The 19,709-nt window shown below is 37.2% G+C and overlaps 1 protein-coding gene across 1 annotated transcript in view; it reads right to left on the bottom strand.

Moving 5' to 3' along the window:
• EYS (eyes shut homolog) overlaps positions 1-19,709 on the bottom strand; it is a gene marked incomplete at its 5' end in the record, with an annotated part of 904,266 nt that overhangs the window by 121,274 nt on the left and 763,283 nt on the right. The window contains 2 exons of the mRNA XM_082305491.1: positions 1,421-1,641; positions 5,642-5,750. Of these exons, the coding sequence (XP_082161617.1) occupies positions 1,421-1,641; positions 5,642-5,750 (330 nt within the window). The remainder of the gene's footprint in view (positions 1-1,420; positions 1,642-5,641; positions 5,751-19,709) is intronic.

The following is a 19,709-nucleotide window of genomic DNA, read 5'->3' as shown; positions in this document are numbered from 1 at the left end:
TTTTGTCAGGAGCATCTTGTTCATCCACGCAGACTTCCTGCCACTTGATTTCCTGATCATTGGAATGGATCATTCTTGGGCTTGGAGGTGATCCCTGAAAATCCATTGACTGCTGTAGAAAATCATGAAAATCATGCTTCTATAGAGCTGCTTATCCCTGGTTTGCACATGCACATTCTTCCATGACTCCTCTGGACAGAGGAGCAGTGGCCCATTTCAGAACAAAAGCATTTCTGAAAAGGGCTGAGGCCAGCAGTTGGAAAGCAGAAAGGCAGGAAACAAATCCAATGGTTATGAATTATTCAGGACCCAAGCTTTAAATGAAACTGTATTCCATAGTGGTAGAAGACAGGCCAATCAGTAGAATGACAGAGATACAGCAAGGAACAACTGACGAGAAACAGACTCATTACTCCCAAGTACATAGTCAGTTTCACCAGTTTGGTAGGCAAATTGTGTATGTTTTCATAAAGTTGCTTTGTTCTCATTTGTGCTCTAGTCAAACAAGGCTCAGAGATCAAAAACCTGTTTGGTGTTCTTTGTGTGCTCACATCAATCAAAAGAGGCAGAGAAGCACCTCAAAACTTTGATTCAAGGTCTCCTCAACCTAAGAAACACACAGCAGTCAAGAGCTTTCAAAGAACTTTAGACTATGTTCTGTTCAGCATTTGCCTTGAAGATGAAGTACAATTTTTAAAATAGTCATGGCAACTACTTCACAAGTTCTACCAATTTTAAACAGAAATGTGGTTCCTAAATGCTGAGTGCCTTAGACAATGATCAAGTTACTATTGCTTAAACAGTTACTGTGCTCCAGTTGAACCATCATTCAACTGAACCATCATCCTCTGTGCTTTTAGCCTGTGTCTCTTTTGAACGCCATTTCCTCTTTCAGCATGATGCACTTTAACTTTCAAAGGTTCTTTGACAATACTTCTTCACACATGGTGAAGGTGCTGACTTAATTGCTACTGTTTTCATAGCATGATGCTGTGTACCCAGGAGCACACCATGAAGATGGGTGAGGATACAAGGCCTAGTAAGATAAAGAGTTGTTAGACAGAAGAATGAGACCTTACGTGTTTCTGTCCAAATTTTCTATACAAAGAGTCTGATTAAATCACTGAGCCTTGTAGGGGAACTGATCTAGTTGATCGCAAAGGAATTCTGGCAGCAACCTAATATGTATGCAGTGTGGGCAATGTAATTACATTTTATATCTCTTTTCATGTAAGCAAATAAGGTATAAAATCTCTCTGGTTAGGCATGAAGATGTCACATTTTCTATTTAACATTATCAGGACAAAAGACTGGTGATTACTTCATTACACAGAAAATTATGGTCATTTCTCATTAAGGATGAACCTACCAGCCACAGAGTGTAAATAGATGATAAAATGATTTAAAAGGTAACTCTTACCTGGTGCAGATCCCACCATTGTGACATGGATGATAATCACATATTGGAACATTGCAGTTCTCAACATTCCTCCCTCCAAGAGCCTCATCTATGATGAACAACTCTTTGTTGTTAACTTGAAAATCCCTAATGCATCCTTTATAGCCATGTATCTGCCCAGCACATCGATGAACCTCTTCATGAACAGGAACATTTCCAAGGAAGATTGATCCAAAAGTGATCTGCAGAAACAAGAAGAGAATCACCAGAAAAGAACATGATTTGTGATGTTACTGTAAGCAATGAATGAATAATAATTAGAGATAAAGGAAATAGCCATTACTTGAAGCTGGCCAAAAACTATGATACTTGCTGAAGAGATTCTTTTTTAAAATGTAGTTCTCTTTTTTTAAAAAAAAAAAAAAAAATCATATAAAGAGAGTGGTTTAATGTGTTTGCATATCTTCAGACATGTCAGACAACACACATCCCATGAAACACAAACTGGAATTCCCAGCCGTAACCGCAATAATCATGGTAAGGTTTTCTCATTGTTTCCCTCATTTCTATACTATGAGTATTATATGCATAGAATTATAGAACCATAGAATTGTTTAGGTTGGAAAAGACCTTCAAGATCATCGAGTCCAACTGTTAACCTAGCACCGCCAAGTCCACCACTAAACCATGTCCTCAAGCACCATGTCTACCCGTCTTTGAAATACCTCCAGGGATGGGGACTCAACCACTTCCCTGGGCAGCCTCTTGCTTGACAATCAGCCTCAGCTTGACAATCCTTTCAGTGAAGAAATTTTTTCTAATATCCAACCTAAACCTGCCCTGGTGCAGCTTGAGGCCATTTCCCCTAGTTCTATCTCTTGTTACTTGAGAGAAGAGACCGACCCCCACCTCGCTACAACCTCCTTTCAGGTACTTGTAGAGAGTGATAAGGTCTCCCCTCAGCCTCCTCTTCTCCAGACTAAACAACCCCAGCTCCCTCAGCCGCTCCTCACAAGACTTCTTCTCTATACCCTTCACCAGCTTCATTGCCCTCCTCTGGACACGCTCCAGCACCTCGATGTCCTTCTTGTAGTGAGGAGCCCAAAACTGAACACAGTTTTCGAGGTGCGGCCTCATCAGTGCCAAGTACGGGGGGACGATCACTTCCCTGGTCCTGCTGGCCACACTATTTCTGACACAAGCCAGGATGTTATTGGCCTTCTTGGCCACCTGGGCACACTGCCAGCTCAAACTCTAGAGCCACAAATGCCTAGAACTTCCTTACAAAGGTACCAAAGAAACACCCACAACTATTTCAAATTGGGACTGACCAAATCATATTAGTGCTCAGTATGGTATTTCCTGTGCTACCTGACCCAGGAGTCAAACCCTTGACCACCACATATAAAGGATCTGTGCCTCATTTAGCATTGTGAATTCCACTCCTCAAGCTGGTGTCTGACTTTCTGGAGCTCTGACATGGGGTTTCACCATTCCTAAGTTCCTTTGTTAAATGCCTGTCAGTAGGAATTGAAAAAATCCTAATTTTTTCATAAGTGTATCACACTGTGATGCATTTATTTGTACGATACCATCAATCCAGAAAGTGGGTGAAACCTAACCAATTCAAGTCAAGTAGGAATAAAGCAATGGAATAAAAAATATATCACAGCATGTGTAAAACAAAGAGATAATTTATGTGAAGAGATAATTTATAGTGAAGGGGCCTTCACTATTATATTCAGGCATCAACTATAAAGAACTAGGAACAGGAGAAAAACATGACATTGACTTATCTGAAATTCACACATCCATATGCTTTTGCTTTGCTCTTTCCTGTCTTGCTTTTATCAGTCCTGGAGCCCTGTGGCTGACAATTTCAAGTGAAATTTGGAGATACAACGAACATGAATACCTCCAGATATTCCTCTACATACAAGGTCTTTCATTTAGACGGGAAAGAAAAAAAAAACCTCCTTCTTTTAAAGCATGGATAAAATTAAATCAGATTTTTCATGTGGAAGGAATTTAAAGACATCGGCTCAGCGCTTGTCGAATTCATTTCATATCACTTGACTTTATCCCCTTTCAAACAAAGCTATAAACCAGTGTAGCTATGGACAAGATTTGTAAATAGTGTTTGCAGACAGACATTTTCTCTCTGCTTATGAACCTGTTACAAGAATTAAGCAAAACATTGGACTGGAATGTACAGTGTCTATGATTAAGAAAAGTGTTTTTAACACTTCTCTTGCAACACAATCTTTTTATTATTGGGCTTGTACAGAACCACTGGCCTTGGGGGCAGATCCAGTGTACCACAGAACAACTTCAGTAGGCTCTGCTCAGTTTCTTGCATCAATGGATTTTATCATAGTATGTTAGATGTTCAAACTCGTGCTAGTACACCTTAATACACATTTCTTTCTGTAAAGATCCTGTTCTGAATTTAACTGACTTAACCAGAATATATTTTAAGGAAGCACACAGGAAGAATTCCTGTAAGTCTTGTTAAGAACATAGCAGGCTTAATAAAACATTATATTAACTTTATGTTAACTTCTGTAATACTCATGCTTAACTTTTCAAATACTAATTTGAAAATGTCCTTCTTCACTTGGAGCCTGAATGGTAAGAAGGATTAGCTTGGCCAGTAACAGGAAGAAATTCATTAGTCCTCCTAGAGACAAGAAATTTCCTTTTTTCTTTCTTTGCTTGTGTACTTTGTAAGAAAACAGGGGCAGATCTCTAAAGTGTAATAGTCGTAAGGATAATACATTCATACTACCTACCATGCTAGGGGTTATTCTGGATTAAGTGTAATTTGGTGCCATGACATACCCATTAGTGGTTACAGCACATTAAGTGCATTCATAGAGAGCATCTTCTGTACTGTTTTATCCTAAAAGAATTCAGCTTGCATGCTCCAGGATTGCTCTGCCACATGAACCAAAGTGTGGTAAGTGGGCATGACCAGAACATTCACTTCAAAAACCCACTCATGATACGAACTGAAATTTAACCGTGGACCCCCACAAAAAGAAACAGAGAAGAGTGGTGGACTTCCTTAGGAACCAAAGAAATTTCCTGATTAGAGGCAGAAATATCCTGACGTACAGTCTTGGTGCATGGCATCAAAGGTGGCTACCTGTAAGTTTTTCTATGAGTAAGGTATTGCTGGCTTCTCTATATAATTAGGAACTGATGGGTAAGTCAGTCCTTTCCCCAGATTCTCTAAGAAGAAGCTGACAATAGTGTTAGCTTTACATTCTGCCAGAGTTATGAACCTAAGACATAAAGGGAGAGAGGAAGGAACCTTCTGCAGCAGAATATCAGGTTGATTGTCTGGAAGCTATGAACAGACAACTCATTGGGCTAATAGCAATATGTAATACAAGTTAATTCATTATATAAAACTGAACAAACACCTAGATACTGACTCAGGGAAGAAACAGGGAAGAAATTCTGTTACTAACTGGCAGTGCACACTGTGATATGCACATCATGATTAGCATCTCTACAGCTAACTGTCCTGCCTTCTGGTGAACAAACTTATAAAGTGAGCTGTCAATCACAGTTAAAATTCTCAAGTCCAAAAACATTTAAAATGTATCATGCAGAAATAATCTTGTGATGAGAGAATGCATAACAAAGAGAGGCAATAACACGGAGACAAAGAATAACAGAAAAACTCAAGATCTGGGAAAGACGGCCTATTGCCCATTTAGAATGAGTCTTCTGATACCAGTTTCAAAATGGAGACGGTCATTTTTACAATACTATTCAGAAGTGAAGTCATAGCAACAATACTAACACCAGGTTAAGTCATTGATGATTCATAACTGCCCTCCACTAGACAGCGTGGCTTGCAAATAAACAGTAACGAGAATTACTGCTTAACAATATCTGAATAGTTTCTAATAACACCATGGCCTAGTTAAATGACATTGCTGACATTATTTTTCCTCTTGCAGTATCAGTGTCCTTTTCATGGACTTTAGGCAGTGGAAACAAGTTTTAGAGTCAAGTAAACTGAAGAAGTTAATGGAAATACTACGGATGCTTGATGTGAAAAGACATATTAAAGAGAAATTAAGTACATATAATGATATCTGAGAAGGAATTACATTTCCTCCTTTAGAAAAAGTTAGAATGCCTATTCTCCTTTGAGAATAACTAAAGTGCATATGCTGATGAAATGTTCAAAGCAAATAAGTATTTTTTGATGTTTTGAAGACTCACCTGAGATGCTTGATATGAGAGAGAAAGTCTGTGTTGTACAGGAGGATTTCCATCTGCAGCCATTTCAATCATACAGTAACCTTCAGGACTGCTCACAGGCAACATATAGCTGGAAGGAAACAGAAGATCTCATTACTGTTTATGCTGTTGACAGCAGAGTATTCAAACCTCACACAGCAAAGGCAAGGTGAAAAAGATGCTTCTGTCTCCATAAAGGACGACAATCTTTGGACACTAGTAATTCCAGTTTCATGGCTACCTGGACTACCCAGGAGACAAAAGATGCAAGTTTCTTCTACTAATGTCCCTCTTCTATTTGCTTTCCTACTGTTCTTGACTCCAGTGTTTGAAATGTATACAGAGACAAGAAGAAAGAGAACTTTACATGCTTAAGTGAGTACTGATAAATTGTAAGTGCTAACTGTGGCTGACATATGGTCTCCCTAGTACAGAGGATTGTTGGACAAGTAACATCAATGTTGAATGATGCTGAACTCCCCAGGTGGAAATTTCCTTTTCCTGCCCTACAGGGGAAACAGAAATAGAATAAGAAATGAAAGGCTGCATACCTCTGAGCAGCAAAATTACACTGTGATATAGTTATCGCTACTTGGGAAGCGTGCTGTTAATGTAAACTCTGGTACTGAGCTTCAGAGATAAAGAAGAATATAAGGTTAAGGGAATTTGTAAAGTAAATACTAGTGATCATTCAATAAAACACTGAGAATTCTTCAGGTTCTTTCTATGATGAGATCTGATGAAATGATATTAGTATTATCAGCAATAAAAATTCAATCCAACAAGATGATTTTCAAATATACTGGTTTTGTATTTAGAAAGGAAATTTGCATAAACATTATTGCAGCAATGGCGGAATAGGAGAATAGTGGTCGATAGATTCTTTAAAACTGAGCTCTGCAATTTTTGTAGAAGTGCTTCCCAATTCCACTTTGCCTCAGTTACAATTTTCACATGCTTTAAGAGAATGTGATGGGCCTCCTTTTGGGAAGCATGTTAAGGTTTACTGACTACATGCACTCTGCACATGAAACTGCTCAGTCAAATCCATAGAATTAGGTTTCCAGAGTAAGGCTTTTAACAAGAATAATGTTACATTTCTGTGCAATATTTCACAAAAGTTACACAATAGATTTTACAAAAGATTCTGAAAAAAAGTTATACATTTATATGGACTGCCAAATTTTCTATTTTTTTAGCCAAACAAATGCTAAAGGACAATGACAGGAATCTCATAAGCTATTTTGTGTTGGGATAGATGAATTTTTATGTTAGGCCATAGACTTTTGAAAGACTTAACATATTTTAAAGCCTGTTATGTCCTGAACACAAGAAGCATATATTACTAATCTTAGAAATTACCTCAGCACTGCCGAGGACAAATTTACTCCTGGATGAACCACATCAAGACCTACCGTGCTCTCAAATGCCTACCTTTTCATACACCACCACCTGGTTGATTGTGTGCAGCTGCCATGGTATGATTTATTCCATGGTATGCCTTGAGCTTTCCTTTTCTACTCCTGTGTCAACAGTCTTACTATTTTATCCTCCTGTCTGTAGACCCAGTATGAAATTTAGAGTCTCAGTTTTCAGCTCTGAAGTTACTGGGAACATTGTGTTGACATAAATGGATATAGTATTAGGCCCTTAATGAATATTTATAACTTTCACTGCAGTGCAGTGATTTCTCAGTGAGCAGTAAAAAACCAGTGCATCTACTAACACAAGTCTCATAGGCAGTATATCTATATCAGCAGCTGATGCACCCATATTAATAAACCCTACCTTTCCAATGGTTATATTGCTTCTGGTTCCAGAGCTAATTCAATCAATACTAACTCATTGACTTTTCACCATGCTCTGCTGCATGGGGTTGAAATGTGCTAAATTATTTCACCTCTGTAAGTATGTAACACTTTTCTTATTTTTGAACCAGGAACAGCAATGTTTTAAAATTTTTTTAAAAGACAGATATTGGAATGGCATCTTCTGTTATCACCTTCTGAAATGGGATCTAGACCCCTAGACTATTCAAATGAGTTTGAAAACTGTTCATTGTTCTTTCTTATTTTCGGTTAAAAAAATTTATGTTGTTTTTAAGTATATTTAAGTTAAGTTCCTTCTTATGTAGTCTAAAGTTAGCATAACATTTTGATTTTCAATGCAGGGAGCCAGAAGCAACGTCTGCTGTTCTGAAGATCAGCTAATTTTCACAATTTCATTATAAAATGTGAACTGAGTAAACAGAAGTTCCTCCTTAATAAATAATGGGTATATTAACAGACAGTTTTGTGATGTCCTTTTTAGATACTTGGAAGAAGGACAATTTTGGAGAAAGTACTTCCATCTACTGTGATTTCCAACCAATTCTTGATATGTAAAATATACTTTGAAGTTTATTTATTATTCCTACTCATATTTCATCTGCTTGGAATTGTCCAGGTAAATCACAGTGTATGAAGATAACTTTCTCAGGTAAAAGAACATCAGCTCATTTAGGATTCTCTTGGGGAAAACCAACTCATAAGCTGTCCTTGGTGCTTTCTACTCTGAGTGGATATTGTAGTATAGACCTGACATACTCATGGCAAAGCCTACACTCTGCCCCGCCTTGCTTCTGCTTTTCAGGAAGGCTTCTGAAGTCCACATCTGCTGCAGTTTCTAAATCAATTCAAGGTTTAACCCCTTATGGCACACATTATAATAGTCTAGCCCACAAAGAACAAAAGTTTAAGTGATGTGGCAAAGTTAATAAAGAAGAATGTTCATCTAATGGAAAAGAAAAGAACAATACGGTCTATGTCAGTTTGATCATCTTCAAGCAATTAGCCATCCAAGCCAAATTCAGCATTGTAAACTTTCATTGCAAATGTCTGGTATTCATACATTCTCACTGTTTTGTATACATAATTTCTCTTGTTTTGATTCTTTGCTGGGGGAAAAAAAGTGGAAGATTAAAAATGGGTGCAATTAAAATAAGCTTTAAAGATTACTCGATGCTGACATGGTCTTTACTGTGGTATCTTTATGTATACAAGCCCAAGTATCCTAAATTCATATAGATAATAGCACAGTCACCCCTATGCAGGCATACGTGGTGCTGCCTTCTACCTTTAAAGAAATGTGTCAGAAAAAAGAAAAAATAAATTCCAAGGAAAAAAACCAGTATCTATAAACAACAGCTATTATACAGTGATTTTGATTGTTAGGTCTCAACTTCACGAAGGACATAATACTTTTTTTTTTTTTTTTTTTTTTAAGATTCAGCAATAAAATCTCAAAGAAAAGAACTGATTTGTTTGATGTCAGCCAGTAAATTACTGTCTGAGTTGCGAGAAAAAAAACACAGGCTATAAGCAGCAACCTACTGCCCTGTATTCTGGAGAGCACATTAGGAATGTTACCACTACTTTCTTCAGTATTTGTTCCTTTCTCTGCAAGGATTTCCAAGGAAATAATACTTGAAATTTCTCTCTGTCTTATGTCATAGAAAGGAAAAACTGTCATTTGAAATGTGAACAAAATGAATATTTTTCATGCTTACATTACCACAAAATTAGGACTGTTTGAATTTGCTAGATTACTCAAATACGTTTAGAATAGCTTTTAGAAAGTGACAGAGCATGGAAAATTAGAGCCCAAAAGACAGTTTTCTGAGAAAATTAAGAAAATAATGAAAAATGGCAATTAAAACAGAAATGCTGTCTCTATCTTCACGATAGCATTTAAAACCACAAAGTGCTACAATATGGACATATGCAAGACATAATTGCACTTGTTTTTAAAAACGATGACGGAAAAAAGAACGCACTTGAAATATTCTGCAGCAGAAATGACCTGAACTAAAATACCACTTCATGTAGCTCTATAACTTGATAATATATTTCTTATAATCCAAGATTAAATCCGTCTTAATCTTGCAACTGGATAAATGCAGTTGCATTCTTGCACACATCTCACAGAAGATTGAAATCCATTATCTACATTAGAAAAGATGAAATGGAACTGATGATTTATTCTCTTGACATTTTTTCTTTATTTTTCTAATTAACCTCATATTATGAGATACTGACCTCACATTAACAACACCTGAGATGAAAGCAGCTAATCACTGACATCTTTAAATTTTGAAGTATTTTTAGTTCAGTTGTGCTTTTTCACTCGTTTAGATGCTGAAGGCATTTCAGTCCATCTGCCTCACATCTCAGTGGCATATTTCAGTTGCACTCAAAGCCAGCGTATTTTTCCCTCCAGAGACAGTGACAGGAGAGAATGCAGTATGATTCCTATTGCAGGATTATTTTGTCAGGCTCCAAAACTGTGATTCATGCACATCACACTCATAATGATATAAAAAGGATTCACAGAGCAGTAGAGAATCGGGTGTGTGGGGAGCAGGTATGGGAAACGGGTGTGTGGGGAAGACGTATGGGAATGTTATGCACAATAATCCAAATAATAGGTCTGGAGCCATGTGGAGCCCAACCTGTTCCTGAAGATGCTAAGGTACAGGCCTGATGTAGTTGAATATTTGTTTCCACAGATTTGAAAAAAGAAGAGGTTCAGCCTTCTTTTCTGTGCTTGGCTTAGAATAACATGATTTTTTCATAGCTGCTGTGGATTTTATATAAGCTTGTTAAGAACAAGAATTAACAAAGGATGTACTACAGGGGCTGTTTCTTTACAGAAGTCTCATGGACCTCAACAGATGCAAAACAGAAGTTATATACAGTGATTAATGCCATTACTTGTTACATCTTGATTAATTATGTGCATAAACATTGAATTTCCAGCAAAGTGCAATGTTTACCTAACATGCTCATAGCTATGATACAATTGTAGATATTAAGTACTGGATTAATTTAGGCCTAGAAATGATATTGAAAGAAATCCTCTCAAACTAGCTAAGATTGAGGCATTCCTAAATCAAATGTTACCTGGTATAATCCTGCTCAAGCAAATGTTTTAGCTTTAATTATCACAGCTACTTCTCCACGTGAGAAATGCAATCGTATTTTTTTTTCTTTCAAGCTAGTCACCAGGTGGCACTAAAGGAGCACAGTAGAAAGCATGAACACAAAATTCATACTAATGTCTCTGCTAATCATTGGAAAGACTGACTTAAGCCCTAATTGATAGCACGATTGCTTCAGCTTCCAGTTTATATCAAGGGAAACACAGTAAAGTATCTTAAACTGATTACATATTTGACAATATGGATGAGAATAGGTTCGGAGACTGGAACTTCCGGAGGACTTTTAACTGCATTCATGCATTATAATTATCTAATATAATCATGTAAAAATGGTGCATTCATGATTGTGTAAACATACTTAAGAAAATTTAGTTTATAGCAATTATGTTTTCTATATAGTGCTGAAGGTGCAGCCATATTTCTAACAGATTAAGGAGAGGTATAACAAAATTAAAATGTCAGATCAGATCATCAGGTATAAAAAAACCCCAAGCACTATAAAGATAACTGGCTTTTGTTCTTATCCAAGCTAAATTATCATGCTAAGATTTTTTCTGAACAAAGACCTCACACTGCTAGCAGACCAGGATTTCTGGTCTTCTGAAAAATGATTATAAAGTAGTTATTCTACTGTCCATTTTCTAATGCCACAATTGGAGGATTACATTTAGAACTATTTGCTATTTTTCTTCATACAAGCTGACAAACACTAGCCCAACTTAACAGCACATCATAGGAAAAAATCCCCACAAAAATCCTCTTTACTGAAAAAGTGTTGATATTAAAGACACAATCTAAAATGACTCCTGCAAAACACTGAAACGGCGGCTTCATTTACACCCTTGATTAAGCAGAGCAGTTATCAAGGGAACATCTAACCAGCTGTCAAGCAATACAGGAGATTTTTCAAGAACAGTGATTTCACTTTTGTCTGAGCTCATTCAATTCACAAGTGTGAAAATCTGTACTGTGTCTTACAGTTTTAATAATCACTTGGTACTTCTTTCCAAAATTCTTGGACTTACTATTTTTTTTCCCTTAAAAAATATATTTTAAAAATTTTATTAAAAACACACCTTCTCTTCCCAAAATTAACTTCAACATATTGCTTCCATGGAAATGTTCACGTGTCTCTTTACCCTCTCCTATTCGAACAAGGTCAAATTTTGGAATTTCTTACCACTTTCAATTACAACACTAAGAAATGATAATTATAAAAATGAATGCCTCATTTTATGTCTGACATTTTATCTGAAATCAATGAAACATCTGTTGTAACCTCCAGTCATTCAACACCAAATTTCAGGTTTTCTAGTTGCTACGAGCTGGCCAACTGTAAAAGCGTACTCGTAGGGGAGAGGGGGAGAGAGAACGAGAGGCAAGGGAAGGGGGTAGTCAAAAGCACAGAAGATGAAAAATCCCAAATGACTTTGACCCCTAATAGTGTCTTGCAGTAATGCCTTGATGTCCTTTTCTTTAAAAAAAAAAAAAAAAGGTGTGTGTGAACTTTTGGATGATAAGCTCCCAGCTGACCTTGAACTTGTTTGAGACTTACAGCTCCAGCTGGATGCGCATAAATCTATGGGGCTCAATGGAATTCACCCCTGGGTACTGACAGACCTGGCCAATGTCGTCGTGGGACCTCTCCCTATTATTTTTCAATGGTCTTGGGAGTCTGGAGAGGTCCCAGTTGACTGGAAGCTGGCAAATGTTTTCCCAATTTTCAAAAAGGGAAAGAAGGAAAACCCTGGTAATCACAGGCCTGTTAGTCTCACTTCAGTGCCTGGTAAAATTCTGGAGAAGATTATTTTGGGAGTTACTGAAAAACATTTGAGAGACAATGCACTCATTAGTCATAGTCAGCACGGGTTCATGAGGGGAAAGTCCTGCTTAACCAACTTAATTTCCTTTTATGACAAGGTCACCCATTTAGTTGACAAAGGGAAGCCAGTAGATGCGGTGGTTTTGGATTTTAGCAAAGCTTTGGACATTGTCTCTCACAGTATCCTTCTGCATAAAATGTCCAGCACACAGCCAGACAAGTCCATAATACATTGGGTGAGCAACTGGCTGATGGGTCAGGCTCAAAGGGTTATAGTAAATGGGGCTACAGCAGGCTGGCAGCCAGTCACCAGTGGGTTTCCCCAGGGCTCAATTTTAGGGCCAGTTCTCTTCAATGTTTTTAGAAATGATCTGGACGCAGGAATTGAATGTACAGTAGTACATTTCCTGATGATACTAAACTAGGAGGAGGTGTGGACTCCTTCAAGGGTAGAGAGGCCTTACAAAGAAATCTGGATAGACTAGAGAGCTGGGCAATCACCAACCATATGAAATTTAACAAGAGCAAATGCCAGAAACTTTACCTGGAATGGGGCAATCCTAGTTATATGTAAATACTGGGGGATGAGAGGCTGGAGAGCAGCCCCAAAGAAAAAGATCTGGGGGTTTGGGTTGATGGCAAGTTGAATATGAGTCAACAGTGTGCCCTGGCAACCAAAAGGTCCAACTGTGTCCTGGGGTGCATCAAGCACAGTATAGCTAGCCCATCAAGGGGGGTGATTGTCCCACTCTACACCGCACTGGTGTGGCCCCACCTAGAGTACTGTGTGCATTTTGGGGCACCTTAGTATAAGAAGGACGTGAAACTATTAGAGAGTGTCCAGAGGAGGGTGACCAAGATGGTGAAAGATCTTGAGGGCAAGACTTATGAGGAGTTGCTGAGGTCACTTGGTTTGTTCAGCTTGGAGAAGAGAAGGCTGAGAGGTGAACTCATCACACTCTACAACTTCCTCAAGGAGGGCAGCAGAGGGGGAGGTGCTGATCTTGCCTCTCTGGTGACCAGTGATAGGACACAAGGAAATGGAATGAAGCTGCATCAGGGGAAGTTCAGATTAGACATTAGGAAAAGGTTCTTCACTGATAGGGTGGTTGGTCACTGGAACAGGCTCCCCAAGGAAGTGGTCACAGCACCAAGCCTGTCAGAGTTCAAGGAGTGTCTGGACAACTTTCTTAGTCATATGGTTTAGTTTAGGTAGTCCTGAGAGGAGCAGGGAGTTGGACTAGATGATCCTTATGGGTCCCTTTCAACTTGAGATATTCTATGATTCTACAGTTCTGTGACTAGTTGTCAGAGGTCTGGGTTTGGAGGAGAGAAGAAACCATAGCTATTAAAGTCTATTCTGATGGGGCAGAAAATCTGACAGTTTTGCTGATGGTTTATTTTCAGTGTTTTCTTAATTGGGCCTTAGAGTGCCTGGTATTTGTGTAAGATTCAAGAGTTGTTCCTCACTATATGAAGAAAAACAGTTAACAGTCTTTGGCAGCGTTACACTGAACATTACATTCCCCGTTATTGCTGACACCTTCCTCATAGCCACACATAGAAGGCTGCTCCTCCTAATGATGCTAAAAAACAGATTCTGCTATTTGTACTTAATACCTCCCTTATTTCTTGATCAGTTTTACTAGAACATGTAGGAAAAGAAGAACTTAGAAAAATACACAAAGGTAAACAAGTTTGAAAGAGTGAGCCCTTAGACAGCCAATTAGTATACGTAAGAGTGGACATAGTAATGCACATGAATATTTTTGCGGATCTAGCCTGCCTTATGCATATAAGCAGTTGCTCTGATATATTTGTACCCAATAATAAGGGTACTATAGCTAGATACAAATTATATTGCTCGCCTTACATAGCGTGGTGTGTTTGTATGGCATAGTGGGTCCTGCAGTACCACACTGATTCTTCCGGATTCAAAAGGTCATTAGAGGTCCTGTTACTGGCTACTGCAGAAAAGCAAAAATATTTCAAACTGAACTGGAGTTTTTTCCTACTATTATACATAGTGCTCTGTATTCAGCTCATTTTGTTCCTAAGTGCTCCATATTGCATTGTTGCAAAATACTACTTATTGTTTTCAATGAAAAGAGTTGCAAAAAGGACCGCTTAAAAAAACCTGAAAACTGAGTTTTTAGAGCATCAATCCAGTTACATTATACTTTGACTTTGAAAATCTTCCAAACACTCAATTTTCTCTTTCTTCATTGTGGTTGCAACCAATGAAACAAAAAAAAGGAACTCTCTAGCTGTTGTTTTAACACAAATACACAGTTTTATGGAAACACCAGTCTTAGGCACCACTTTCAACATCAATTTCCTTTTAAATTAAATGTTTCTTATTTGCATTTGATTATAGATTTATTGACAAGGTTGTTTTATCCACAGAACACACTTGATTTTCTGCCAGACTTCTGGATTTATCTGTAGGAAATAACAAAAATTTCAGTCCACACTTGAAAATGTATGAGGAAGTTTGAACTGAACTGTATGTATGATACTTACACTAGAACTCCTATGTAATACACAGAGTGATTTGCACAGTAATATCATAATTTTTGTACTAAATGCCTCCTTTTCTCCCAGTTTTCCACATAGGTCTTTTAAAAAAATCTTTAAATTTACATGTCTGAATGAGAAAAGCAACAAGAAACAGAAAAATCTTATAGCTCTTCCCATGTGATTTTGCATATTCCAGGAAGTAATCATTTTCTTATCAAAAATCCTACCATATTAATAAAACCAGTGTTATGTTGCCATTTCAAATCTTTCTTACAGACATTTTATGCACTTTCCTATAAAGATAATACAGAGTTTGACATTTAAAAGGTATTATTTGCCTTTTGTTTCTTAGCAGACTTTCAACTAGCGTAATTTGCCGTACATTTGGAGAATGCCATTTGTTAAAATTCTGACTTTGAAACTGCCATCACAATACTTGCTGGGCCTTCTGAGAGCAGGCCAAACTCTAACAAAGTGTAACGCATGTCAATGGACTCGCATTAACACAAGAGAGAAAAATATGGCCAGCTCTTCCTCAGTTCTGATTAATCCAGGAAGAATAATAGCACCCTTACATGGCTCTCACATTAAAGTTGCTGAGCCTTCTCCAGTCATACATATATCAAGCTATAAGAAATGAAGTATCCACAAGAGAACAATACTTCTTAGTTTTCCATTATTAACATGCTGTGAGAATATATTTTAAATACTATCAAAGTGAACCCGCTAAATTTCAAACTTGTTTACCACATGTGTGCTTCCATTCCACCCAGTTTTAATATGAAAAGATTAGTCAGTCTGACACTCACTTTTTGCCATTATTTTGTTGCACAGAACCTTTTTTTTATGTTGAAAGGTATTTAAAAAATAAAAATGTTTATTTATACTACTCTTCCATTCCCATGACATTTTCTTTGATTAAAGACAAATTAATATAATGAAGATTCACCAGAAATTGACTTGCTGCAAATCATCAGCTTTCTTCCAGTTAGCTTCTAAGGGGTAATTTGCTAGGCTTCTTGTCATGTCCTTTCACATAATCTAGTAATAATTAATCTATTATTAACATAATGAACACAATGCTTAATATGGCATAATAATTATAAGCAAAACATACTTCACAGTGGATTTTGAAAGCTCCTAGGACTTGGAAACAGTTATATAGCTGGTAACAGTTCCACAGTAAAGATCCTTAAGAGTAGATGACAAGTTGAAAATAAGTCAACAATGTCATCCTGTTACAGAAAAGGTAAGCACAATAACAGGATATATGGATAGGTATAGAGACAGTGGACATGTAAAGCATTTTACTGCTTTCTTCCAAGGTAAGGACAATGAATGACGTCATATTTCTTAACGACCCACTTTATTAATCAGCAGGAGTTTTGCTTAATCCATTTTCACTAATCTCTGATTTTCTGTTCCCATACTATCATCAACATGTTTGGTATCTGCATTCCCTCATTGCTATGGTTGCTGCTACATAAGGCCTGATAATAGCCTTCAAATGGTGCATCGCATTGAAGAATAAGTGGGCCAAGAGAATCAAGACTAGAAAAGTGCTTCAAGAACCACTGGAGATCTGTAAAAGTGAGCTGCAAGATAAGTTTAAAACCAGGTTTCATCAAATCCAGGATATATACTTAAGTTGTTAGCATTCTTGCAGTGGATATCTGATGTTGACAATACCATCCATCACTTAGCCAAAATTGAAAGAGATGAAGAAGACAAGGCAAATCAGATGCACAATATAATCTGCAAGCACGTAGAAGGCTGCTACAAACAAGAAATAAGTAAACTTTCCTTTGTGTCAGACATTATAAAAAATCTCTCTAATAGTATGGATAACGAGGTAAATTGCACAGGTTTGTACAGGCTCACCCACTGGAGGTTTTTAAGGACAGGCTAGACAAACATCTGTCAGAACTGGCATAAACATTTAATTTACAGGTATGATGAATATGGCATAAGTGTGCCCTACTAAGGCAGTGGTGTAGACTAGGTGATCACCTAAGATGTCTTGCAGCCCTACAATTCTATAATTCTAACATTTCTATCAGAAGAATTACATACGATTCAGTGAAGTAATGTTAACACTGAAAAATCTGTCTCAGATTTCGTAAAAAGTGATCTTTCAGATAATTGAGCCCATCTGCAAAGTAAAGAAAGAATGGAACAGGTCTCATAATATACAAACAAGAAGACCGTAATAGAAGTGACTGCAACAATCAGTGTTCTCTGAATTTATATAGGACTAGATTCTATTATACACAAATCTAATGTTACCTACTTAAGAAAAAACATCTTTCTAGAGAGTGCTGAAGAAAGGGAAATGCTTTTGTTCACCTTCAAACTGTATCTTTTCTCTTTTGCTGTGGAGATACTAGTAGAATTGGATAGCATGAGACAAATACACTTTATCTTGCCTAATGTTGTCTACCTTGCACAGAAGATGCAATTTCTTTACTTAATGTGTTTTTCACACATTATATAGAATCTAAAATCCCCCCAGAAATTCCTGTTTGTGTATAAGCACATTACTAGCCGAAAATGGTAATATCTACTTTAGGTGAAACAGATACTGTTTATGCTAGGTTCTACTTAGCTTGCTTTATGCCTCGCTTACTCCAGCTCTGCCAGTCCAACAGTCAAGTATATGTTCCTTTAGTAGATTGGTTAATAGGACTCTTTCTGTTGCATATATCACTGAGCATACTACAGGCAGCATGCACCCAAGGATCATTTATTTCAATGGAACGCTTTTCTTCAACATATATATTTTATGAATCATGACTTTAAAGATAACTGTTCTCAGACTGGCTCCTAACAGGAAAGTGTAAATTCTGTTCTTAATCATATCTCTGCAATTCTACTGGCTTCACAGGGACTGCACTGATGTAAACACAGTACATCAGTGCACCGTGACAACAAACACAGACTGTGACATCTCCATTTCACACATGCAAAAATGGGAATAGCACAAGGATACTGGAAGAATTAGCACTAACAGCTCTGCAGAGTTTTGAAGCTACAACAAAACTTAATAGCTGCTATCATCATCATTATGGTAGTTATTGTTATCATTATTCATGATCATGACAGTATTGGAAGGATATATTATTACAAAATTGATCCTGACAGTAGGCACCACCTCCTACGAAAACCTTATGTTCTAATTTGAGTTTTGGGACAACCTGTTCTTAGAAGGATGGAGAATATCTACTGCACTTGTGCTTATGTACTGACTGTTCTCTGTTGGATCATAATAGGCTTCTCTGTGTATTTTTGTGGGCTTTTTTCTGTTAGATGAATTCATGGAATCAGTTTTTACTGCTGATAAAACCCTGTGGTTTTAAACCCAGTAATCCACCTTTAAGTCTGAACACTGTTGGTTTCTCCTGTTTCTGACAGCATTGCCTCAGGTTCACGTACCAACTGGGTATCTGATGCACCTCAACAAGGCTGTTTTAATGTTCATTATGGCTACCTTTAACTTTTCTTTGAGCCTGCATTATACCAAAGAGAGAGACTTCTACTCTTCTACTCTTTGGAGCTCCAGAGATGAACATTCCTCAGGGAAAGTGCTTGCAGTCTTTTGAACAGCTCGTTCTTACCCTCTAATCTGGCTTATCTCATTCACTGATTTTTAATATAGATGTAATTGCATTCAAGCAATTTTTTAAAAATCATGTAATGACAGAAAGGAAAGTTTGCTTCCTCCTTTGGTTAAAAGGCTCCAGTTAAAGCCTATGCAACACCTAATAAAATGTGTGGAAGACATATAGAAAAAATGAGGGAAATTCAACTATAATCTTCACTGAATTAATATTCTGATGTAAAAAGAGTGAAACCTTTTATATGAAGAGTCATTACATACTAGGTTTTGACTTGTTCCTCCCTTAAGTGCAGATGAAACCATTTCAGCAAACAAAATGGGAAACGAGCTCCCTAACACTGATCTATTATCTCAAAAGTCAGATACTTTTGTCTAGGGGAACTAAATTACGTGATTTTGTTAATTTAGAAGAAGTCAGAATAGTAATCAAATGCAACAGTGCACTATTATATTGAAGAAGGGTGAGTTGGGAGACTTCTGCTAAACAATGAATAAACTGAAGCCTAAATTTGATTGCATGGAGCAGCTGAACACTAACATTACAAGGAGAATACTCTACAAAAGTACAAGACTTTACCAAGTCAGAGATCTTTTATTCTCGAGAGAAACATGACTATCTGTCCACTATCAGCCATATCATTCTCTTTAAGTACAAAATCACTTGTAGTTACAGTGATTTTGAACACACTGAAAAAAAGTGTTGGGTCATGCTTTCATCTAGAAAAGACTAATATCAGTAGAAGCAAAGTATAACTCTATATAAGCAACATTCAGTATTATCTCCCAGTAAGCAAATTAACATTGCTCTAAGTCTGGCAAAATATGAAACAGGGCACTGGGTAAAACCTCAAATTTCAAAAAATATTTGGATACCATCTACATTGTTGCACCGCAGATCTACCTACCAGCTGACTCAATCTCATGCATATGAAAGTACTGGTGAAAATAAATAAGAAACCAGTGTATGTATGTACAAAAGCAATGATCTCATGTGAAATGGCTATGAGATACAAAGTTTGAAGAAAATACATGCATACATACATTTTTGACAACAACCAATGTTTATCTACAACACGGTTATAATAACAATTTGCCTACAGTGGTAAGAGTTTTT

This window comes from Platalea leucorodia, assembly GCF_965183815.1.
Source record: "Platalea leucorodia genome assembly, chromosome: 3".
NCBI lineage: Eukaryota > Metazoa > Chordata > Aves > Pelecaniformes > Threskiornithidae > Platalea > Platalea leucorodia.
The sequence above is the reverse complement of the archived record's forward strand: the minus strand, read 5'-3'. Positions and strand labels throughout refer to the sequence as shown.